At 45.6% G+C, this 27130-nt stretch overlaps 1 protein-coding gene across 1 annotated transcript in view; it reads left to right on the top strand.

Moving 5' to 3' along the window:
* The first annotated feature begins 1970 nt into the window (after window positions 1–1970).
* LOC143768279 (uncharacterized) overlaps window positions 1971–27130 on the top strand; it is a 43008-nt gene continuing 17848 nt past the window's right edge. The window contains exons 1-7 of the mRNA XM_077256973.1: window positions 1971–3402; window positions 13517–13569; window positions 24169–24318; window positions 24448–24627; window positions 24710–24833; window positions 24917–25014; window positions 25213–25303. Coding sequence (XP_077113088.1) covers window positions 1971–3402; window positions 13517–13569; window positions 24169–24318; window positions 24448–24627; window positions 24710–24833; window positions 24917–25014; window positions 25213–25303 — 2128 coding nt within the window. The remainder of the gene's footprint in view (window positions 3403–13516; window positions 13570–24168; window positions 24319–24447; window positions 24628–24709; window positions 24834–24916; window positions 25015–25212; window positions 25304–27130) is intronic.

Genomic DNA, 27130 nt, shown 5'->3' on the forward strand with positions numbered 1-27130 from the left:
GAAAACCGCAATAGACGGAATAACATTCGCATACGAGGCCTCCCAGAATCGGTGGGTTTTTCTGATCTGGACCGTACAGTACAAAATATCTTCTTAGACCTGCTGGACGACAAGGATGGTGGCTCTATCGAGTTCGATAGGATTCATCGCGCTTTGGGTCCCAAACCTACTTCCGATTCCCGACCACGTGATGTTATATGCAGAATCCACTACTACAGAATCAAAGAAGCCATTATGGCGGCTGCCAGGAGGAAAGAAGTCATCAGATTTGAGGATCACCCAATCCTAATCCTTTCTGATCTATCTAGACGTACTTTATTACTGCGCAGAGCCCTAAAACCATTACTGGCCGAACTCAAGAGAAGAGATATTCCATATAGATGGGGGTTCCCATTCCAATTAACGGCCTATAAGGGAGGCAAGTCGGCTTCTTTTCGAAGGCTTTGTGACCTAACTACTTTCCTGAGCATTTTCGAACTTCCTATGGTGAATCTTCCCGAGTGGCCCGTGGGCCCAACACTCCCTGAAGCTCCACCAAAATGGCTCAAGGTTCAACAAACCAAGAAACGAGACAACAAGCGGGTTCTAACTGATCCGCCTTGAGAACTTAGCATCCTGGTTTGGTGGTACAGAAGGGCGAGCTCCGTCTGCTGAAGGAGAGGGTTTTGCCCGAAGGCTTTTATAGCTTGGTTTTTCTCTCTTTTTTGTATTTTTTGTTATGTCGGTAATGTTAGTCTGGCATTTACTGCTTAGTTTTATTATGTTTGCACTTTATTCTCATGTTTTTAGTGTTTTAGATGCAAGTGTTGAAGATTGCGGGAAGTCGTAGGCCCGTAGCAGGTGTTCTCCCTCCAGGCCCTCCCCTTCCTCTTCTCCTAGACATCCCTTTCTCTCCCCTTCTTTCACCTCTCCTTCCTCCCCCTCTCCTTACCACCCTTTTTCCCTACCTTTCCCACTCTCTCTTCCTATCCCTTCCCTTTTTTTCCTTCCCACTTGGAGGATTTGCCTGCACAAATGGGCTTGCGTTTACACTTTTCACAACTTATATTTAGACTTGATTTCACACTTGGGTTCATGAACTGATAATCAATTGTCTTGTTACTTATATGACATATTTAACTTGTTGTTTTGACATGTGTCCTATAGATATTTCTTATATTTTCTTTGGGTGGGGGGGTGGGGGGTCATGGTTCCTCCTTGGGCTTCCTTCCCTTTGGTCGGGTTCTCAGGTAGTATACTACCAATACTTGCCTTACTGTAGTGAGAGCTACAAAGCTCTGATGTTAGAGTAATTATAGATATGTTTTCTTTTTTCTTTGCTTCTTTTCTCCTTTTTTTCTCTACCCCCGTCCCTTTTCTTCCCCTCTCTAAGTATTTCCTCTTCATGCGGGTACTCCTTCCGGGCAGATCAATAAGAATTTGCTGCACAGCGGCACATTTAGATAATGGGTAAATTAAAGTTTTGCTCCTTTAATGTAAAGGGGCTAAATATCCCTGAAAAAAGGAGACAGGTCTTATACACAAGTCATAAGCGACAGGTTTCGGTCCTGATGCTCCAGGAGACGCATTTCAAAACTGGGGCTATCCCCCTCTGTGTTTCAAAGTATTACCCCAAATGGTACCACAGTTCCAATCCACATGCCAAATCTAAGGGGGTTTCGATAGCTTTCCATAAAAACTTTGTACCTGAAGTGCTGAGTTCCTCTATAGACCCAGATGGTAGATACGTGTTTTTAAAAATTTTCTGTGATACACGTCAATTGGTCTTAGCTAATGTCTATTTTCCGAATCAAGGTCAGCAGAGCTTCAATGCGGAGTGTGGAAGGCGACTCGGGGAATTTGCTGGCTCCTCTCCTGTGATACTGGGGGGCGATTTCAACATCCCCATGAACCCGGTGGTAGACGTCTCTTCGGGTAAGACTTCATATTCGCTTTCTTCAATTGCTCGAATTAGGAAACAAATGCGCGACATGAGATTAGTTGACATATGGAGGGTACTTCACCCGGGTACAAGGGATTACAGTTTTTTCTCACAAGTGCATAACACCTACAGCAGAATTGACTACTTTTTTATATCACACAACCTGCTGGATCTCCCAATGGAAGCAGAGATAGGTTCGATTTTGTGGTCGGACCACGCCCCGATATTTTTATCAATTCTATTCCATTCTAATACAAAATCGGGCTTTTCGTGGCGCCTGAATGAGAACTTACTCCAGGATGCACAATGCAAAACCGATGTAGAAAAGACGATATCCAATTTCGTAGCAGACCATGGGGGGGACACCACATCTTCTCCAATGAAGTGGGAGGCCTTGAAAAGCGTGATACGGGGAACTCTTATTTCACACGGTGCACGTTTGAAGAGGGAGAGGGTCGCAGAAATAATTAAACTCTCAGACCAAATTCATAAACTAGAAACACAACACAAAAAAGATCTTAATGAGGTTACATTCGTACACTTGTCCACAACCAGACAGAAGTTGCTCGCCTTACTGGACCAAAAATCACGCTACCTCAGAGAAAGGCTCCGAAATCGCTTCTACCAATTTGGAAACAAAAGTGGCAAGATCTTGGCTAGATACATCAACCCACGGGGCCCAAATACTTTTATCCCTTTCATTAAAAATGGGAAAGGGGAAAAGTTACATAGTACTAGAGACATCATCTCGAGCTTCTGTGACTACTACAAAGACTTATACAACATAGATGGCCACTACAAAGATCTGTCCACATCCGCTCTCCATAACAAAATTAATACGTATTTACATCAAAACAATATACCCCTTATACCGGAGGACAGGATTCGGGGCCTAGAGGGGGAGTTCACGCTGGAGGAGGTCTTGGAAACTATCAAAAGTCTGAAACAAGGGAAAAGCCCAGGTCCAGACGGGTTCTCAGCTGGTTTCTATAAATCATTCTCCTCATTATTGAGCCCGATTTTTCTTGAAGTGTGTAATTCGGTTTCCTCGGGTGATTCATTTCCCCCTCAGGCTTTGGCCGCTCATATCACGGTCATACCAAAACCAGATAAAGACCCCTCGCTACGTAATAATTACCGTCCAATATCTCTTATAAATTTAGACATTAAAATCTACGCGAAGATGATTGCAAATAGATTGAGCCCTCTCCTCCCACACGTGATAAACCAAGACCAGGTGGGTTTTGTCCCGGGTAGGGAGGCGCGCGACAACACCATTAGGACCATCTCTTTAATAGAAAGGGCGGGACGGGAGGAAGGCGACCCCATGTGTATCCTGTCGATTGATGCTGAGAAGGCCTTCGACAGGGTGCACTGGGAGTTTTTGTTCCGGGCTCTGGCGGGGATTGGTCTGGGAGATAATATGATGCACAGAATAAAGGCCCTGTATACCTCCCCTAATGCCCAGGTGAAGGTGAATGGTACCCTTTCGGATGCGTTCGAGATACGAAATGGCACGAGGCAGGGGTGCCCGCTTTCCCCTCTTCTATATATCCTGTCAATGGAATACCTGGCAACCGCCATACGCAATAACCCCTCCATAGGAGGAGTTAAATTAAGTTCAGAGGAACACAAGTTGGCGCTTTTTGCCGATGATATCCTCTTATATGTTACCTCCCCCATAACTAGCCTACCCAATATTATACTAGAATTATCGAAATTTGGCCATCTCAGCAATTTTAAAATTAATTCCCATAAATCCATGGCATTAAATATATCCTTACCACCATCTGAGGTGAGTAGGCTGCGAGCCTCTTTCCCGTTCGGCTGGCGCTTTGATTCACTTCCATATCTGGGGATTAGAATAACGGCCAAAACATCTGAATTGTACGATGCAAATTTCAAAAAGGCGTTGCAAAAAGCGGAGCTGGACTTAGAGAAGTGGCATAAATTACAATTGTCTTGGTTTGGTAGAGTTAATATAATTAAAATGGACTTGTTGCCTCGCCTTTTATATTACTTCCAGACAATCCCATTATATCTTCCTGCGTCCTTTTTTTCACGACTCAAGAAAGCGGTCATCCGACTGGTCTGGTCCCATGCCAGATCCAGAATATCTCACTTTGTATTAAGCAGGTCCAAGAGGAGGGGGGGAATTGGCCTACCAGACTTCCTAGTATATAGTCGTGCCTCAATAGGTTCTTGCATATTAGATCTATATCATAGCAGCAACAGCAAGAAATGGGTGGGCTTGGAGGGAGATCTCATTGGCGGGGATCCTCAGACGATGTTGTGGAACACAGGGGGGGGGGCGGACGAGGTCGAACCTTCCGTTCATGACTAGAAACATGCTTCTACTTATTCGACAGAGTGGCAGAAATACTATAACTTCTTCAGCCCCGGGTCCACTAACCCCAATCTACGACAACCCTCACTTCCCTGCAGGTCTCCGTAGGGAAAATTTCCTGAGTAAAAACAGAGCCTCAAAACCCATTATATTTGACTTCATAAACCAGACAGGTATTAAGTCCCTACGGGAGATATATCGGGGGGGGGAACCTCCTGAGGGCTCTTGGTTCTTCTACGAACAACTAAAGAGCTTCATAGGCACATCATTTAAACTCAACAAGTCCATGGGGGTATTAACCCCTTTCGAGAAAATTTGTCTCGCGGAGGAGCCCCCGTCTCGTAAGGTGTCCCTTTTATATAATCTTTTCCAGGAGAGTCAGACTCCGACACATGACTTCCCAACATTTTTCTCAAGATGGGAGAGTGATTTGGGGATTTCATTATCCCAAGAGGAAAGGGATAAGGTCTTGCTGTTCACCTTTAGGACTTCGCTGTCGGCCGTATCACAGGAGAGGAGTTACAAGGTTCTGTCGAGGTGGTATAGATGCCCCTGCCAGGCTCACACCATGTTTCCGGTGATACCGGATACTTGTTGGAGATGCTCATCAGAAAAAGGGACTTATGTCCATATCTGGTGGGAATGCCCACCCATAAAGAAATTTTGGATGTTGGTTTTTGATCTCCATAACAAATTAGCCTTTCGCAAAATACAACCCACAGTGGAGCTGGCCCTCTTGTCTCTGTGTGACATGTCGATATCTGGTTTTAAAAGGAGTCTTCTTAGACATCTTCTTACGGCTGCCAGGAATTTGATCTCTAGATTCTGGAAACAAGATCGTTACCCCTCAGGCTCTGACTTTGTTGCAGAGCTTAACAACATTTACAGAATGGAACAGTTGGTAAGTGAATCCATAGGGGACTCGACAAAATTTTTTAATACTTGGGCTTCATGGATTGTATTCAGGGAGACCCCGGAACTGGATGCATGGTTGTCCATGTCCTAATTCATATCTGTTGCCGATTTGGGAACTATAGTGTAGCGGCGGTGACCCATGTCCTCTGACTTGCTGTGGCGGCCTGGAGCCAATGTTGATGACTTATTGTTTTTCTCTCCTCTACGTGGGGTCTAGGATTGGTCCGGGAGGAGTGTCGCACTCTTCACACAGTGTGCCCTCTTACCTTCACCCGCTTTCCTCCCCCCCCCCCCTCCCCTCTCCCCCTTTTTTTTTTTTTTTTTTTTTTCTCTTCTTCTTCTTCTTTCCTCCTCTTTCCGTCTCTTTAATCTTCTCTACTTTTGCTTGCTTTTTATATCTAGTGTCATTATACACTAATACAAAGGATTAACATAGCTAGTAATGTTTGATTGCCTTTGATGCTGCTTACTAATTTCAACTGTGAAGATTATCATTACTATTTTGAAAGTGTTATCGTTGGCAGTGGCCAACTACATTTAATACCTGCTGAGACTCTCTCTTTTCATATGTTCTACGGGCTGTAACCCGCTGTGTTTAACAATTGTTTCAGCATTGTACTATTGTCTGTATTGTTTATTTGCTTCAATAAACTTGATTTATACAAAAAATAATGGGAGCTTTGGTTTCATGTGGCCATCCAGGATGTCTGTTCAAAGGGTTATTGGGGTGTGTGTAACTTTGGTGCAGGGCAGGCCTTGCATTCAATGCGTAGGCTAACAGTATGGCAGTACCAATTGAAAAATGTGAACTTGGTTTTTCTGTGGCCATCCAGTATGTGGGCTCAAAGGCTTACTGTGTTACTTTGGTGCAGGGCAGGCCTTGCATTCACTTCATGGGCAAACTGTATGGGAGTAAAAAAAATAAGGATAATGGGAACTTTGGTTTCATGTGGTCATCCAGGACGTCTGTTTCAAGTGTTATTGGGGTGCGTGTAACTTTGGTGCAGGGCAGGCCTTGCATTCAATGAATAGGCTAACAGTATGGCAGTACAAAATGAAAAATAAGGGAACTTTGGTTTCATGTGGCCATCCAGGATGTCTGTTCCAAGGGTTATTTGGGTGCGTGTAACTTTGAGGAAAGGCAGGCCTTGCATTCAATCCATAGGCAAACACTATGGGAGACCCACTTTCTTATAATGGGAACATTTTTTCAGGAGTCCCTTCTGTACGTCTCGTGAAAGGGGTATTGGGGTGCGATGTAATTGTTTGCAGCCCATCCACTCACTGTATAGGCAATAACAGTATAGGAGACACACTGTATAATAATGGCCCTTTAAGAATATTAATGCCGCCTGATGATCCTGTAAAAAAAGGCTTTGTGACTTTTAGAGTCCCTCCTTCATAAATGAAACATGTGTCTGATGATGTGTCACACACCACATGGCCAACTAGGGTTGTTACATGTTACAATTACATTTCCCAGTGAATGCATTTGTATTAGTTGAAAGCAATGTTAAAGTTGAAAAACGCATCAAAAACGCTACATGTGACCATAGTCCAAGAGTTGGAGGAACATTTTTGTTTTGGGTACTTTATTTTGCCTTACATACAAATTATTACCATGGAAAGGATGTTCCTCGTTATATTTCCCTGGAAAATCCATTTTGTTTTGTTTTTGTATGTTTTATTCTATGCCTGTAAAAATGGCATCACACTCTGACAACATTGGTCACAGCTGTGACCGAGGAGTCAGAAATCTTTCCAGGGGTCTTCTCCATGATGTTCTTGTGTCATTTGAGCAGTGTTCTCATCGATTTCTGACATTTTTAGACGCTAAAATGACCCCCGAGGGGATCGCGGTATAAATACTCGGGTTTCCCATAGACTTACATTGGGCTCGTTGCTCGGGTCGAGTACCTGAGTATTCCAATTTGATCGACCCGAGCAACGAGCACCCGAGCATTTTAGTCCTCGCCCATCACTAAACTACACACACAGGAATTGGTGACAAGTGTGCAGTGTATAATATAGTAAATATCGGGATAGGAAAAGAATAGTTACCCGATGTGATATAAATAAACTCTGTGTTATTATAGTAGAAATGTATGAAAACTGTATTATAAATAAGAGTGATAAATATGACAATGACATTTATGAAAGTATTAGAAGTATGGTAAAAATATTAACATAATTAAGATCCCCAATGCACAGACCAATAAAATGTATTATGAATATGACAATAAACTGTTATAATAAATAATGCAGTTTATGAAATCAGAAAGTTGGTCACAAAAGTACATCTGTGATTTCGCTGAGTCCATTTGCTGTAAGGTGTTTAGTTTATAAATCCACAAGATTTCTCTCCGATGTAGTTGTCCAGTGCGATTCTGAGCCTGTGGGGGAATCTCGTCTGTGGGGAATATTTTCCGCTGTTTGTCATCTTTATTGTGTTTGATGGTGCAGTGGTGTGAAAGCCCATGTGTGAGAAAACCCTACTGGATCTTGGGACGGTGCGAGTTCAGCCTTTTGTGGGGGGTTGGGTCGTCCTTCCCACATATACATTCTGACATTAGCATATAATCACATAGATGACAGAACAGGTGGAACATGACATGGGACTTTTCATAGGGAGAATGTCACCTGTAGAAATAAGGGTGAATTCAGAGAGACCATGGCAGATCATATGACAACATAGACAATTTGTCAGATCGCATGTAATGACTTTATTCGGAAGACGCCACTTTTAGTGAATCTTCCATCTTCTTTTTTATCTTTCTTGGTGCTAGGACATTTTTTAATAATGGAGCTCTATTCGAAATGTCAAAAACGTATTGCTAGGTAATGTTTTTCCCTCTCCAGCTGTCTGACATGCTCACCATGCTCCTCCAGAGAACGTGAGTAACTCAATATATCATCCAGGAAAATTACCACAAATCTACCAATCAGTGAGAAAAATATAATTAATGACATTTTCAAAGACTGCCGGAGCATTGGTTACCCCGAATGGCAGCATCAAATGTTCAATCTGCCCCTCAGGTGTATTATGTGCGGTCTTCCATCCGTCACCATGGCGATACGTATAAGGTTATATGCCCCTCTCACGTTAAGTCTGTAAAACCATTTATCTACAGGTAATTGGCTAAACAAGTCAGGTGTAAGGGGTAAAGGATAGGGAAGAGGAGCTGTGATTTTATTAATCTCTCTGAAGTGTAAAGCGCTGTGTAATATGTTAGCGCTATATAAAAATAAAGATTATTATTATTATTATTATTATTAAGTCCAAGCATGGACGCCGCCCTCCATCCTATTACCAAACCCCCACAGCAACTGGAGAGGTGCATGGCCGTATATGACCCTTAGCCGGACACTGGAAGGGGGTAAATAAGCGAGATTTCGGCATTTTAGCTCCTAGTGTGGAGTTGATAGCACAATCAAAAGCTGCCATATACTAGACGTCCGGTAACTGGTAATAATTCCCTCATGTGTGGGGTCTATTCAGGGGCGTAACAACCGCGGTCGCAGGGGTTGCAGTTGCAACCGGGCCCGGAGTGCTTAGGGGCCCGCCCAGTGGCGTATCCAGGGGTTTTCAGGGCCAGGGAGCGGGGGCTGTCTATTTACACTCACCTACTCCTGGCGCGGTCCCTGCAGGTCCCTGGCTGCCCGGCGCCCCAGCTTCTTCCTGTACTGAGCGGTCACATGGTACCGCTCATTACAGTAATGAATATGCGGCTCCACCTCCCATAGGGGTGGAGCCGCATATTCATTACTGTAAAGAGCGGTAACAGTGACCACTCAGTACAGGAAGCAGCAGCGTTGGGAAACCAGGGACTGCACCGTGCCAGGTAAGTATAACGGGGAGGGGAGCGCTGCGCGATATTCACCTCTCCTCGTTCCAGCCGCCGCTCCGTCTTCTGCAGTGATGCTGAGGTCAGAGGGCACGGTGACGTAGTTAGCGCGCGCCTCTGCCTGAGCGTCAGTGCGGAGGAGGCGGAAGATGGAGCGGCCAGCGGCGGCTGGAACGAGGAGCGGTGAATATTGAAAGTGCTGGGGGCCTAAGCGACGGAGGGGTGAGTATGTGTTTTTTTTTTTATCGCAGCAACAGCAAATGGGGCAAGTGCCTGTATGGAGCATCTTATGGGGCCATAACGTTTGTGCAGCACTATATGGGGCATGTGTCTGTATGGAGCATCTTATGGGGCCATATAATCAACGTTTGTGCAGCACTATATGGGGCCAGTGTCTATATGGAGCATCTATGGGGCCATAACGCTTGTGCAGCATTATATGGGGCAAGTGCCTGTATGGAGCATCTATGGGGCCATAACATTTGTGCAGCACTATATGGGGCCAGTGTCTATATGGAGCATCAATGGGGCCATAACACTTGTGCAGCACTATAATGGGGCAAGTGTCTGTATGGAGCATCTATGGGGCCATAATGCTTGTGCAGCATTATATGGGGCAAGTGCCTGTATGGAGCATCTATGGGGCCATAACATTTGTGCAGCATTATATGGGGCAAGTGTCTGTATGGAGCATCTATGGGGCCATAACATTTGTGCAGCACTATATGGGGCAAGCATCTGTATAGAGCATCTTATGGGGCCACAACGTTTGTGCAGCACTATAATGGGGCAAGTGTCTGTATGGGGCCATAACGTTTGTGCAGCACTATATGGGGCAAATGTCTCTATGGAGCATCTTATGGGGCCATAACGTTTGTGCAGCACTATATGGGGCAAATGTCTCTATGGAGCATCTTATGGGGCCATAATCAATGTTTCTGCAGCACTATATGGGGCAAATGTGTCTACGGAGCATCTTATGGGGCCATTATTAACCTTTATGCAGGATTATATGGGGCTCCTGATTTAATATGGATATTCAAAAACACAACCTACTGATGTCTCAATTAATTGTATGCAGGACTCTGCTGTGCTGATTGTCATGGTGCTGAATGAGGGGAAGTTTGCGTGGGATCAGGAGGGGTTTATAGTGTGGATGTAGCAGAGCCGGAGGTGTACAGAGCGGAGCCGTGTATGTGTGTAGTGGAGCAATGTGTACGTGGTATAGGGAGCGGAGTCAGGTGTGTACGAGGTGTACAAAGCTGAGGTGAGTGTGAAAGAGGTGAGCGGAGTCGTGTATGTATGAGGTGTATGGAGTGGTGCTGCGTGTTTACGAGGTGTATGGAGCGGAGCCGCTTGTGTAGGAGGTGTGCAGAGCCGCATGTGTACGGAGCGGAGCCGTGTGTATGGAGTGTACGAAGCGGAGCCGCGTGTGTATGGAGCGGAGCAGTGTGTGTATGGAGCGGAGCTGTGTGAGGTATACGGAGTGGATCCGCGTGTGTATGAGGTGTACGGAGCAGATCCGCGGGTGTAAGGAGCGGAGCCGCGTGTACAAGGTGTACGATGCAGAGCCGTGTGTGTACGGGGTTCACTGAGGGAAGCCACGTGTGTACGGGCTGTAAATATCCGTGTCGGGAAGAATGGTACACGGCTGTGGGGGAGTATTAGGTGTACTCGCCAGCGTCAGAATGTGCAGTGCGTATGCTCCGGAGCTGACCAGTACACCCAAAACACCCCCACACTGCACTGGTCTGGAAATGACGCACTGCAGCATCATACCAGGAAGAAACAGCACACAGATTTCAAACGCCGGGAGTGCACTTGGAATTAGGCCGGCCTCACACTTAGCGTATAAAAATACGGTCCGTTTTTTTACGGCCGTAATACGCAGAAATGTCCCCAAAATAGTGGTCCGTATGTCATCCGTAGGCAGGGTGTGTCAGCGTATTTTGCGCAAGGCATCCTCCGTATGTAATCCGTATGGCATATATATTCTGTATTTATATTTAATTCAGCGCGATATATGTGAAAAGCCGGTAATTCAATTGCCGGCTTTTCATTTCTGCTTCCCAAACCCGACAGGATATGAGACATGATTACATACAGTAAACCATCTCATAACCTTTTTTTTTTGCATATCCCACACTACTAATGTTAGTAGTGTGTATGTGCAAAATTTGGGTGCTGTAGCTGCTAAAATAAAGGGTTAAATGGCGGAAAAAATTGGCGTGGGCTCCCGCGTAATTTTCTCCGCCAGAGTGGTAAAGCCAGTGACTGAGGGCAGATATTAGTAGCCAGGGGAGGGTCCATGGTTATTGCCCCCCCCCCCCCCGTGGCTAAAAACATCTGCCCCCAGCCACCCCAGAAAAGGCACATCTGGAAGATGCGCCAATTCTGGCACTTGGCCTCTCTCTTCCCACTCCCGTGTAGCGGTGGGATATGGGGTAATGAAGGGTTAATGCCACCTTGATATTGTAAGGTGACATTAAGCCAGGTTAATAATGGAGAGGCGTCAATTATGACACCTATCCATTATTAATCCAATTGTCTGAAAGGGTTAAAAAACACACACACGCATTATTACAAAGTACTTTAATGAAATAAACAGGTTGTTTTAGTATTTTATTGCTCTCTCAATCCATCCGGAACACCCTCGCTTGGCAAAATAATAAACCCACAAGATACATACCCTCTGATGAACTGTCACGTCCCACGAGGTAATCCATCTGAAGGGGTTAAATCATTTTACAGCCAGGAGCTGCGCTAATGCACTCGCTTGTGCCTGTAACCCCCAGGGAATGAAGGAAAGCTGAGTGATCTGTACTTACATTGAGTCACGGTGAGGCGCCCTCTGGTGGATGTCTTCATGAACTGGAGCCTTGGAAAAGTTCCCACGCTCGAGTTCATATGAGTTCATCCAGCAGAGGGCGCCTCACCGCAACTCAATGTAAGTACAGATCACCCAGCTTTCCTTTCAGCACCCGGGGTTTTTACAGCCACGAGCGAGTGCTTTAGCGAAGCTCCTGGCTGTAAAATGATTTAACCCCTTCAGATGGATTACCTCATGGGACGTGACAGTTCATCAGAGGATATGTATATTGTGTGTTTATTATTTTGCCAAGCGAGGGTGTTCCGGATGGATTGAGAGAACAATAAAATACTAAAACAACCTGTTTGTTTATTTCATTAAAGTACTTTGTAATAATGCGTGTGTTTTTTTTAACCCTTTCCAACAATTGGATTAATAAGGGATAGGTGTCATAATTGATGCCTCTCCATTATTAACCTGGCTTAATTTCACCTTACAATAGCAAGGTGACATTAACCCTTCATTACCCCATATCCCACCACTACACGGGAGTGGGAAGAGAGTGGCCAAGTGCCAGAATAGGCGCATCTTCCAGATGTGCCTTTTCTGGGGTGGCTGGGGGCAGATGTTTTTAGCCACGGGGGGGGGGGGGGGCAATAACCATGGACCCTCTCCTGGCTATTAATATCTGCCCTCAGTCACTGGCTTTACCACTCTGGCGGAGAAAATTGCGCGGGAGCCCACGCCAATTTTTTCCGCCATTTAACCCTTTATTTTAGCAGCTACAGCACCCAAATTTTGCACATACACACTACTAACATTAGTAGTGTGGAATATGCAAAAAAAAGGGATATGAGATGGTTTACTGTATGTAATGATGTCTCATATCATGTCGGGTTTGGGAAGGAGAATTGAAAAGCCGGCAATTGAATTACCGGCTTTTCACTAACACCGCTGCATATTTCTCGCAAGTCACACTGCTGGTCCGTGTGTAATCCGTATTTTTCTCGCCCCATAGACTTTCATTGGCGATTTTTTTGCGCAATACGGTGACAAACGCAGCATGCTGCGATTTTCTACGGCCGTACAAGACCGTATATTACAGATGCGTAATATACGGCAGATAGGAGCTGGGCCATAGGGAATCATTGGGCCGTGTGTAATGTGAATTTTATGGACGTAGTTTATGCGCTCATACGTCCGTAAAACTCGCTAGTGTGACGCCGGCCTTAGAGCGAGGGAGGACATGAACGCCCAGAGTCTGCACTTCCGAAGACATCACCCTAATTAGTATAGGGACTTCTTAAAATTATTTTTCTCAGCGATTACAGGGCAGTATTAGGTCAGACTATGCAAAAAAGCAACAAAACTATAGTGTACGAAATGAATAGGGAAAATGTGAATTTCGGTGGGAAATATTTTGGAGCGGGGGGGGGGGGGCATTTGAAAGTTCGCATCGGGGCCCCTCACTTTGTAGTTACACCACTGGGTCTATTTGTCTCCAGAGAAATCACACGTTACATTCCACACAGAACATTGTGTAGAAAAGGCGGCGCGAGGTGATTGTGCCAGTAGTGAGGGCGAATAATGGCGGGAATGTCACTGAGGAGAAGTCTCCATGTAGCGTCTTCACTGCGGATCACGTGACCCCTGACTCCTCCCCTGTGACCTCATCACAGGTCCTGTGCGCACAGAGCAGCCATATCTGTGGAGTGCGGCTCTGCAGGTGGAGGTATGTGGAGATTCCCCAGTACTGAGCGCAGCCGGGGACATTAACCCCTTCTGCACGGAGGAGACTCTTTTGGGGTTGTTGTTGCCCCTTTATAAGAACCATAACGTTGTTGTCCTGTTTCCTGTAATAGATACATACGAGCCAACTATGGAGGACAGGAAGTGAGGAGCGGAGTGTTCTCCTAGTACAGGGCCCCTTTCTTGGCCCCACACAGTGTAATGCCCCCATTATGCCCTGTAAGCAGGTTCTGCCCCACACCCAGCTGCCTCGGGCACTTTACCAGGAGCTGGTACCTCAGATTCTTCCCCGCACCCCTTTCCTTTGTTGGCGCCAAATCTGTTCTGCCTTTGGGGCTCTGGCCTTTATAATATCAGTAACTGCGCCATCAAGGTCTCCTGACCAGGTGCACCCTCTAGACTCTTCCCTCCGGAAACCTCCCTCTTCCCATTGGTGTCACATGGTCCCGTCTGGACGGCAGATAGCAGTCTGTACAAATGCAGCACAGCCCCGAGGAGGCTTTTTTATGACTCTCCTTTTTACACCCCTTATGTAATATATATGATGGCGCTCACACAGTATAATGTTTCCACAGTACTGGCATCTCTCGTAACAAAGGGATTTTCACACTACCGCCATACCCCCAGACAGTATAATGTTCTCATAGTACCGCCATACCCCCACACACAGTATAATGTTCTCATAGTACCGCCATACCCCCACACACAGTATAATGTTCTCATAGTACCGCCATACCCCCACACACAGTATAAACTTCTCATAGTACCGCCATACCCCCACACACAGTATAATGTTCTCATAGTACCGCCATACCCCCACACACAGTATAATGTTCTCATAGTACCGCCATACCCCCACACACAGTATAAATTTCTCATAGTACCGCCATACCCCCACACAGTATAATGTTCTCATAGTACCGCCATACCCTCACACACAGTATAATGTTCCTACAGTACCTGCATACCCCCACACACAGTATAATGTTCCTACAGTACCTCCATGCCCCCACACACAGTATAAACTTCTCATAGTACCGCCATACCCCCACACAAAGTATAATGTTCTCACAGTACCGCCATACCCCCACACACAGTATAGTGTTCTCATAGTACCGCCATACCCCCACACACAGTATAATGTTCCTACAGTACCGCCATACCCCCCCACACAGTATAATGTTCCTACAGTACTGCCATACCCCCACACACAGTATAATGTTCTCATAGTACCGCCATACCCCCACACACAGTATAATGTTCCTACAGTACCTCCATCCCACCAAACAGTATAATGTTCTCACAGTACCTCCATACCCCCACACACAGTATAATGTTCTCATAGTACCGCCATACCCCCATACACAGTATAATGTTCTCATAGTACCGCTATACCCCCACACACAGTATAATGTTCTCATAGTACCTCCATACCCCCACACACAGTATAATGTCCCTACAGTTCCGCCTTACCCTCACACACAGTATAATGTTCCTACAGTACCTGCATACCCCCACACACAGTATAATGTTCCTACAGTACCGCCATACCCCCACACACAGTATAATGTTCCTACAGTACCTCCATACCCCCACACACAGTATAAACTTCTCATAGTGACGCCATACCCCCACACACAGTATAATGTTCTCATAGTACCGCCATACCCCCACACACAGTACAATGTTCTCATAGTACCACCATGCCCCCACACACAGTATAATGTTCTCATAGTACCACCATACCCCCACACACAGTATAAACTTCTCATAGTACCGCCATACCCCCACACACAGTATAATGTTCTCATAGTACGGCCATACCCCCACACACAGTATAATGTTCTCATAGTACCGCCATACCCCCACACACAGTATAATGTTCTCATAGTACCGCCATACCCCCACACACAGTATAATGTTCTCATAGTACCGCCATACCCCCACACACAGTATAATGTTCTCATAGTACCGCCATACCCCCACACACAGTATAAATTTCTCATAGTACCGCCATACCCTCACACACAGTATAATGTTCCTACAGTACCTGCATACCCCCACACACAGTATAATGTTCCTACAGTACCGCCATACCCCCACACACAGTATAATGTTCCTACAGTACCTCCATGCCCCCACACAAAGTATAATGTTCTCACAGTACCGCCATACCCCCACACACAGTATAGTGTTCTCATAGTACCGCCATACCCCCACACACAGTATAATGTTCCTACAGTACCGCCATACCCCCCCACACAGTATAATGTTCCTACAGTACTGCCATACCCCCACACACAGTATAATGTTCTCATAGTACCGCCATACCCCCACACACACACAGTATAATGTTCCTACAGTACCTCCATCCCACCAAACAGTATAATGTTCTCACAGTACCGCTATACTCCCACACACAGTATAATGTTCTCATAGTACCTCCATACCCCCACACACAGTATAAACTTCTCATAGTACCGCCATACCCCCATACACAGTATAATGTTCTCACAGTACCTCCATACCCCCACACACAGTATAATGTTCTCACAGTACCGCCATACCCCCACACACAGTATAATGTTCTCTTAGTACCGTCATACCCCCACACACAGTATAATGTTCTCATAGTACCTCCATACCCCCACACACAGTATAATGTTCTCACAGTACCGCCATACCCCCACACACAGTATAATGTTCTCTTAGTACCGCTATACCCCCACGCACAGTATAATGTTCCTACAGTACCGCCATACCCCCACACACAGTATAATGTTCTTAGTACCGCTATACCCCCACACACAGTATAATGTTCCTACAGTACCGCCATACCCTCACACACAGTATAATGTTCCTACAGTACCTCCATACCCCCACACACAGTATAATGTTCCTACAGTACCGCCATACCCCCACACACAGTATAATGTTCCTACAGTACCGCCATACCCCCACACACAGTATAATGTTCCTACAGTACCGCCATACCCCCACACACAGTATAATGTTCCTACAGTACCTCCATGCCCCCACACACAGTATAAACTTCTCATAGTACCGCCATACCCCCACACAAAGTATAATGTTCTCACAGTACCGCCATACCCCCACACACAGTATAGTGTTCTCATAGTACCGCCATACCCCCACACACAGTATAATGTTCCTACAGTACCGCCATACCCCCCCACACAGTATAATGTTCCTACAGTACTGCCATACCCCCACACACAGTATAATGTTCTCATAGTACCGCCATACCCCCACACACAGTATAATGTTCCTACAGTACCTCCATCCCACCAAACAGTATAATGTTCTCACAGTACCGCTATACTCCCACACACAGTATAATGTTCTCATAGTACCTCCATACCCCCACACACAGTATAAACTTCTCATAGTACCGCCATACCCCCATACACAGTATAATGTTCTCACAGTACCTCCATACCCCCACACACAGTATAATGTTCTCACAGTACCGCCATAACCCCACACACAGTATAATGTTCTCTTAGTACCGTCATACCCCCACACACAGTATAATGTTCTCATAGTACCTCCATACCCCCACACACAGTATAATGTTCTCACAGTACCGCCATACCCCCACACACAGTATAATGTTCTCTTAGTACCGCTATACCCCCACGCACAGTATAATGTTCCTACAGTACCGCCATACCCCCACACACAGTATAATGTTCTTAGTACCGCTATACCCCCACACACAGTATAATGTTCCTACAGTACCGCCATACCCTCACACACAGTATAATGTTCCTACAGTACCTCCATACCCCCACACACAGTATAATGTTCCTACAGTACCGCCATACCCCCACACACAGTATAATGTTCCTACAGTACCGCCATACCCCCACACACAGTATAATGTTCCTACAGTACCGCCATACCCCCACACACAGTATAATGTTCCTACAGTACCTCCATGCCCCCACACACAGTATAAACTTCTCATAGTACCGCCATACCCCCACACAAAGTATAATGTTCTCACAGTACCGCCATACCCCCACACACAGTATAGTGTTCTCATAGTACCGCCATACCCCCACACACAGTATAATGTTCCTACAGTACCGCCATACCCCCCCACACAGTATAATGTTCCTACAGTACTGCCATACCCCCACACACAGTATAATGTTCTCATAGTACCGCCATACTCCCACACACAGTATAATGTTCCTACAGTACCTCCATCCCACCAAACAGTATGATGTTCTCACAGTACCGCTATACTCCCACACACAGTATAATGTTCTCATAGTACCTCCATACCCCCACACACAGTATAAACTTCTCATAGTACCGCCATACCCCCATACACAGTATAATGTTCTCACAGTACCTCCATACCCCCACACACAGTATAATGTTCTCACAGTACCGCCATACCCCCACACACAGTATAATGTTCTCTTAGTACCGTCATACCCCCACACACAGTATAATGTTCTCATAGTACCTCCATACCCCCACACACAGTATAATGTTCTCACAGTACCGCCATACCCCCACACACAGTATAATGTTCTCTTAGTACCGCTATACCCCCACGCACAGTATAATGTTCCTACAGTACCGCCATACCCCCACACACAGTATAATGTTCTTAGTACCGCTATACCCCCACACACAGTATAATGTTCCTACAGTACCGCCATACCCTCACACACAGTATAATGTTCCTACAGCACCTCCATACCCCCACACACAGTATAATGTTCCTACAGTACCGCCATACCCCCACACACAGTATAATGTTCCTACAGTACCGCCATACCCCCACACACAGTATAATGTTCCTACAGTACCTCCATCCCACCAAACAGTATAATGTTCTCACAGTAACGCTATACACCCACACACAGTATAATGTTCCTACAGTACCACCATACCCCCACACACAGTATAATGTTCTCTTAGTACCGCTATACCCCCACACACAGTATAATGTTCCTACAGTACCGCCATACCCCCACACACAGTATAATGTTCTCTTAGTACCGCTATACCCCACACACAGTATAATGTTCCTACAGTACGTCCATTCCACCAAACAGTATAATATCACAGTACCGCTATACCCCCACACACAGTATAATGTTCCTACAGTACCGCCATACCCTCACACACAGTATAATGTTCCTACAGTACCTCCATACCCCCACACACAGTATAATGTTCCTACAGTACCGCCATACCCCCACACACAGTATAATGTTCTACAGTACCGCCATACCCCCACACACAGTATAATGTTCCTACAGTACCTCCATCCCACCAAACAGTATAATGTTCTCACAGTACCGCTATACCCCCACACACAGTATAATGTTCCTACAGTACCTCCATACCCCCCACACAGTATAATGTTCCTACAGTACCTCCATACCCCCCACACAGTATCATGTTCCTACAGTACCGCCATATCCCCACACACAGTATAATGTTCCTACAGTACCGCTATACCCCCACATATAGTATAATATTCCTACAGTACCTCCATACCCCCCACACACAGTATAATGTTTTCACAGTACCGCCATACCCCCACATATAGTATAATGTTCCTTCAGTACCTCGATCCCACCACATCTATCTATATAATTGTCTAAGGGGCACTTCCATCTGTTTGTCTGTCACGGAAATCCCAAGTCGCTGATTGGTCGCGGCCAAACGGCCACTAGCAATCAGTGACGGGCACAGTTCGGCCGTGAAATGTCCGCTCCCTACTCCCCTGCAGTCAGTGTCCCCTCCATATTCCCCTCCAGTCAGCGCTCACACAGGTTAATGGCAGCGTTAACGGAAGGCGTTATGCCGGGTTGTAACGCACTCCGTTAACGCTGCTATTAACCCTGTGTGACCAACTTTTTACTATTGATGCTGCCTATGCAGCATCAATAGTAAAAAGATCTGTTAAAAATAATAATAAAAAAAATCGTCTATTCTCACCTTCCGTCGTCAGCCGATGTGCGCGCTGCTGCCGCCAGCTTCTGTTCCCAGGGATGCATTGCGAAATTACCCAGAAGACTTAGCTGTCTCGCGAGACCACTAAGTCAACTGGGTAATTTCGCAATGCATCTCTGGGAACGGAAGCTGGTGGCAGCAGCGTGTGCTTTGGGACAGCTTCACTGGACGGCGGAGGGTAAGTATATAACTATTTTTTATTTTAATTATTTTTTTAACAGGGATATGGTGCCCACACTGTGTTATATACTGCTTGGGCTGTGTTATATACTGCTTGGGCTGTGTTAAATACTGCGTGGGCTGTGTTATATACTGCGTGGGCGGTGTTATACTACGTGGCCTGTGTTATACAGTATACTGCGTGGGCTGTGTTATATTATGTGGCTTGTGTTATATACTGCGTGGGCTGTGTTATATTATGTGGCTTGTGTTATATACTGCGTGGGCAGTGTTATATACTGCGTGGGCAGTGTTATATACTGCGTGGGCAGTGTTATATACTGCGTGGGCAGTGTTATATACTGCGTGGGCAGTGTTATATATTGCGTGGGCAGTGTTATATACTGCGTGGGCTGTGTTATATACTGCGTGGGCTGTGTTATATACTGCGTGGGCTGTGTTATATACTGCGTGGGCTGTGTTATATACTGCGTGGGCTGTGTTATATACTGCGTGGGCTGTGTTATATACTGCGTGGGCTGTGTTATATACTGCGTGGGCTGTGTTATATACTGCGTGGGCTGTGTTATATACTGCGTGGGCTGTGTTATATACTGCGTGGGCTGCGTTATATACTGCGTGGGCTGCGTTATATACTGCGTAGGCTGCGTTATATACTGCGTGGGCTGCGTTATATACTGCGTGGGCTGCGTTATATACTGCGTGGGCTGCGTTATATACTGCGTGGGCTGCGTTATATACTGCGTGGGCTGCGTTATATACTGCGTGGGCTGCGTTATATACTGCGTAGGCTGCGTTATATACTGCGTGGGCTGCGTTATATACTGCGTGGGCTGCGTTATATACTGCGTGGGCTGCGTTATATACTGCGTGGGCTGCGTTATATACTGCGTGGGCTGCGTTATATACTGCGTGGGCTGCGTTATATACTGCGTGGGCTGCGTTATATACTGCGTGGGCTGCGTTATATACTGCGTGGGCTGCGTTATATACTGCGTGGGCTGTGTTATACAGTATATTATGTGGGCTGTGTTATAAATTATGTGGGCTGTTATGATCCTATTGGGAGAGGATCATAACAGTATACCAGGCCAGAAGGAAATGTTTATTGCATCGCAGAAGCGGGATTAAAAAGAAGTTCTGAGTTTTTGTTTTTTTTTTGTGTTGTTTTTCCTTGCTGCAGTCTGTCTAGTTTCTTCCATCCCCTTATACTCTGAGTGGCTTTGAGCTCTGCTGCAGACATGAATGTTCAGACTCTGACTTCTAGTGTGGATCAGCTTGCTGCTAGGGTGCAAAGCATTCAGGATTTTGTTATCCATAGCCCTATGTCTGAACCAAAAATTCCTATTCCTGAGCTGTTTTTTGGAGATAGATCTAAGTTCCTGAATTTTAGGAATAATTGTAAATTGTTTCAGTCTCTGAGACCTCGTTCCTCTGGTGATTCCGCTCAGCAAGTTAAAATTGTTATCTCCTCCTTGCGTGGCAACCCTCAAGATTGGGCTTTCTCTCTGGCGCCAGGAGATCCTGCATTGGTGAATGTTGATGCGTTTTTTCTGGCGCTTGGTTTGCTTTATGAGGAGCCTAATCTTGAAAATCAGGCTGAAAAGGCGTTGCTAGCTATCTCTCAAGGTCAGGACGAAGCTGAGGTGTATTGTCAAAAATTTCGGAAATGGTCCGTGCTTACTCAATGGAATGAGTGTGCCCTGGCCGCAAATTTCAGAAATGGTCTTTCTGAAGCCATTAAGAATGTGATGGTGGGGTTTCCTATCCCTACAAGTCTGAATGATTCAATGGCTCTGGCCATTCAAATTGATCGGCGTTTGCGGGAGCGCAAATCTGCTAATCCTTTGGCGATGCTATCTGAACGGACACCTGACTCTATGCAATACCGTTCGTGACCACAAGAGGGAGCCCAGAAACACAGTTCACAACAGGCTGTGTTATATATTATGTGGGCAGTGTTATATACTGCGTGGCCTGTGTTATATACTGCGTGGCCTGTGTTATATACTGCGTGGGCTGTGTTATATACTGCGTGGGCTGTGCTATATATTACATGGGCAGTGTTATACTGCGTGGCCAGTGTTATACAGTATACTGCGTGGTCTGTTATATACTGCGTGGGCTGTGCTATATACTGCATGGCATGGCCTGTTGTGAATTCTGCTCTTGGGCTCCCTCCGGTGGTTGTTAGTGGTAGTGCAGTGGTCTCTGGATTGTAAGCCAGGGCAGGTGTTTCTGCTTATTGCAGCTCTATTAGGTATTTAGGTGTGTAGGATCCATCTATCCCTGCCAGTTGTCCATTGTATCTTGGAGGGATTGCATCTCTGTCTGGCTCCTCTTGCCCTGCTTTCATTTCAGCTAAGATAAGTGTCTGGTTTTTGTTCTCTGTAGCACGCATGCAGTGTGCTTTTATGTGCAGTGCAATCTATTGTGTTTTTGTCCAGCTTAGACTTTGTTTGGATTTTTCTGTCATGCTGGATTCTCTGGAGATGCAGATATACATTCTATGTCTTTAGTTAGATATAGAATATAGTATTTTCTGCTGTGGATTTTTCTAGAGTTTTATACTGACCGCTTAGAACTCTGTCCTATCCTTTTCTATTTAGCTAGAAGTGCCTCTTTTGCTAAATTCTGCCTGTGTACATATTTCCTCTCAAACTCACAGTCAATATTTGTGTGGGGCTGCCTATCCTTTAAGGATCTGCTCCGAGGCAAGATGGTATTTCCCATTTCCATCTTTAGGGGTATTTAGTCCTCCGGCTGTGTCGAGGTGTCTAGGCCATGTTAGGAACATCCCACGGTTACTTCTAGTTGCGGTGTCAGTATTAGGATTGCGGTCAGTACAGGTACAGGTACCACCCACTCCAGAGATAGTCTCATGCGGCTCCAGGGTCACCGGATCATAACAATGGCCTGTGCTATATATTACGTGGGCTGTGCTATATACTGCGTGGGCTGTTATATACTGCATGGGATGTGCTATATATTACGTGGCTGTGTTATATACTGCGTGGCTGCTATATACTATGTGGGTCCTATATACTAAGTGGCTGTCTGTGTTACGTGGGCTGTGCTATATACTATGTGGCTGCTATATACATGCATACATATTCTAGAATACCCGATGCGTTAGAATCGGGCCACCATCTAGTACAGCATAATCTTCTTATACTACCGCCATACCCCCACACACAGTATAAAGTTCCCACATTAGTGACTTCCCACAGACACAGGATAATGTTTCCACAGGACTGGCATCCCCCTCACACACAGTATAATGTCCCCACAGTACTGCCATCCCCCCACTTTTTAATGTTCCCACAGTACTGCCCCCTACATGCACAATATGGTACCAACTACCTCACTGACTACCTCCGACAGTTAATAAATACTCACTTAGCCTCATTCTTGGTGCAAATACTAATGAACCCAGGATCTATGAGATATTTACCATACGATAGTTGGATAGGCAGGAGTGTATCATCCATAAAGGTAGCCCACTCGGTTGCTATGATGCCTATGAATTGACAGGGCTCAGTGGGGTGTGGTATTGGTCACCCTCTCCTTCCCATCATCATAATTTAAGTGATATCCACATTCCCATGACGGTGATACCGCTGAATAGATTAGTGAATCAGGGAGTCGAAAGCTCCTAATCCACCATTCAGCTACATACCCATCATACATATCATCCATCCCATAGTCCAGTGCCCATATACCATCATACATATCCTCCATCCCATAGTCCAGTGCCCATATACCCATCACACATCCTCCATCCCATAGTCCAGTGCCCATATACTCATCCTCCATCCTCCATCCCATAGCCCAGTGCCCATGTACCCATCACACATCCTCCGTCCCATAGTCCAGTGCCCATATACCCATCACACATTCTCAAAACCTCAAACTTCTGTGTGTGAATCAGACCTGAGATCTAACGTGATAGAAGATTACAGTGCGGGGAAGACGGGAAACCTTCATATAGACGGCCGGTGGTGATGGAGTCAGTGACCGACTCTGGCCAAATATGTTTCTAGAGCCGTAGTAGAAGATGAAGATGTCGTCCTCATCATGAAGTAGTTATTTCTCATGTCGCGTGTAATGAATATCTCCTGCAGTATTGCTAATGCCGATTCCAGGGTCAGTAAATGAGACGAGAATTAGCGTTATGGAAGATGAGTCTATGAGGAACGTATTCAGCTGCCGACTCCGAGGAGGAAACTGCTTGTTGTCTGTGGCCTAAATATATAGGATTTATTAGTAGATGTAAAGAAGGAAACTAAATACTGTAAAATAATAAATCTCCTCCTATGTTTCCCTTATTATCTCCAGTAATTGTATTATTACACAGGATTCTTATGATGTTACATCGGCTCATCTTCTCATTCAGGTCTCTACAATATCGGATCCTCTCAGTGAAGATCTTCTACAAAAGAGAATTTTCCTGATTTACCCATCAAAGATGGATATGGACAGAGACGAGATGGCGGAGAGGATATTACACCTCACCCTAGAGATCCTCTTCCGGCTTACTGGAGAGGTGAGAGATTCTGATGACGTCACATTACATCATTCTTATCTATGGGAATAACAGATGGACAGAACTGGAGAGGTGAGGACTCTGGAAATGTCTGTAGTGAGATTTATTAATGTGTCTCTCCATTACCAGGATTACACAGTGGTGAAGAAGACCTCTAGTGATCGCTGTCAGGACCCTGTGTCTGAGGGATGGGGAAGACCCCTGAGCCCAATCACGGGGCCTCCACCTCACCCCCTGATCCATGAGGACATCAATGACCAGAAGATCCTAGAACTCATCTACAAGATGATTGAGCTGCTGACTGGAGAGGTGACAGTGCTGGGAATGCTGGGACATTATACAGTAACACTATGAAGGGATCGGGGGATGACGGTATCATTGTATGTGTCAGGTTCCTATAAGGTGTCAGGATGTCGCTGTCTATTTCTCCATGGAGGAGTGGGAGTATTTAGAAGGACACAGAGATCTGTACAAGAACGTCATAATGGAGGTTCCCCAGCCCCTCACATCTCCAGGTAATAGACAGGACTAAATACACACGGCCTATAATTATCTGTATGTAAAGAATGGATTCACTCCCTGTATGTGTTTCCTCCAGATCTATCCAGTAAGAGGACAACACCAGAGAGATGTCCCCCACCTCTTCTTCCACAGGACTGTAACCAAGAAGATCCCAATGCTCCTCAGGACCATCAGGTAGATGGAGAGAAGGTGTCAGGAGATCTCCCCTATGATGTGTAGACGACTGTGAAGGTCTTGTGCTCAGTCTTGTTTTATCCACCAGTATTATATGTTTTATACTTGTGTAATGAGAACGGTGGAGATGGCAGGATTAGAGCTGATCATAGATGGGACTTCTCCATCTGTCGGTGACTTTTATAATATTTGTTTCAGGGTGAAGATCTGACCCATATTAATACTACAGAGACATATGTGAGGGGGGATGAGTGTTGTAAAGAGGAGATTCCTACATGTGACTACCCAGGTGAGTAGTGACCACTAAATGCAGAGAAGTCACAGATTCTTCTCATCACCGGCTGTGGCTGCTTTATCGGTGGTGTAGTCCGGCCGTATTACCATGATCACCATTTTGCCTCTAGACCACAACATTCTCCTCCACCCAAAACTGTTCTAATGACTTTGGGCATTGAAAGCCCTTTTCTATAGAACTTACAACCTGGTAGATCCACCTACCCCCTGGGTTTAGGAGACGCTGTTACCTGCCCAGATCTGTGAACTATAAAGCCAAATGACCGCGTACGTAGAATGTGCGGACAAGATGGAAAATCACTTGAAGAAAAATATTCTGATGGGCCTGTAAGAGAAAGCGGAGGGTAATGATGCTGTTGGCTTCCTAGAACCCTGAGATCTTATCGGATGAATCTCCCTTCTCTCCCTTCTGTGCTGCTGAATGTGATCATATGGTCCCTACAAGACCAGGTCCAGTCTTTCTGGCCAAACTTCACTTTTATGATCGACAACATTAAATGTGCAGTGAGGCCAAGTGTGAATTTCTGGACAATAACAGAGTTTCCCTTTATCCTGACTTTTTAATTTGTATTAAAACCGACTAACTTCAAGGAGGATTGTGATAATCTACATAAAACCCATCACACCGGTGCCATGATATATCTCTGAGCTGTGCGCGGCTGATGGCTGTAATATACATTTATTCCCGCCTGCAGGAGATGTGTTGGCTCCAGCCCTGGTTTCATGGATTCACTCCACCTCATAAATTACATTGTTTTATCCTAAGAAATTCAGATTACTGCACAATCTCTCCTGAAATGGGGAGCAATATTATTTTCTCTAATCTTCTGGTCAGGATTCATAGTAGCTCCAATGGTCCACCATAAATGAATGCAACTCTGGTTTACTGCTGTGTAATCTGTATTTGTAGTTTTCAGCTAATGAGATTCTCGTGCTCTGGGGCGGGGCTTTATGTGGTGCTCTGGGGCGGGGCTTTATGAGGTGCTCTGGGGCAGGGCTGTGGGCGGGGCTTTATGTGGTGCTCTGATTACATATTCATCTGTATTGGCTTATGACAGGTCGCTGATCCCTCACTGCCCCCCATTTTTACATAATGCATATAATAGTGTTGATATTATTGTTGATAACAGCCCGCAGGCTGCCCACAGTTCCACCCCAGAGCACCACATAAAGCCCCGCCCCAGAGCACCACAAAGCCCCGCCCACAGCCCCGACCCAGAGCACAAGAATCTCATTAACTGAAAACTACAAATACAGATTAGACAACAACCACAAGACGGATTTCATCACCAGGTATCAGTGTAATCAGTATAACGGCACCAACCTGACACTGTCTGTAGTCACTGAGCACAATCCTGCTGACAGGTTCCCTTTAAGACATCTCCGCTCTGCCCTATTATACACAGTTCTCTATAAATGTGTAATATTTCTTCTTGAAACTCATCTGACAGAAAATATTGGAGCTTCCGATAGTTTAGACTGTGAAGTCACCGAGCCCCGTGCTCTAATTACCCCAGAGAGGTTTCACCACTAGCTCCTCATTTATTACTGATGGAGACTGTTCAGTTTGAGCATTTCAGTAGATGTTATTGTCTATAGTCACAGTTTTTGATTACAGTAGTGTCCACAATACTCTGATTTATCCTCTTCCCGCAGCCAGTTTTGTGTTCTTAATCAGGCCCCATTTTTAACCCCTTAACCCCTGGAGCTTTTTTCGTTTTCCCCTCCCCTCCTTCCCACAGCCATAACTTTTTTATTTTTCCGTCAATTTGGCCATGTGAGGGCTTATTTTTTGCGGAGCGAGTTGTACTTTTGAACGACA

The sequence above is a fragment of the Ranitomeya variabilis genome, chromosome 4 (genome assembly GCF_051348905.1).
Source record: "Ranitomeya variabilis isolate aRanVar5 chromosome 4, aRanVar5.hap1, whole genome shotgun sequence".
In the NCBI taxonomy this organism is placed as follows: domain Eukaryota; kingdom Metazoa; phylum Chordata; class Amphibia; order Anura; family Dendrobatidae; genus Ranitomeya; species Ranitomeya variabilis.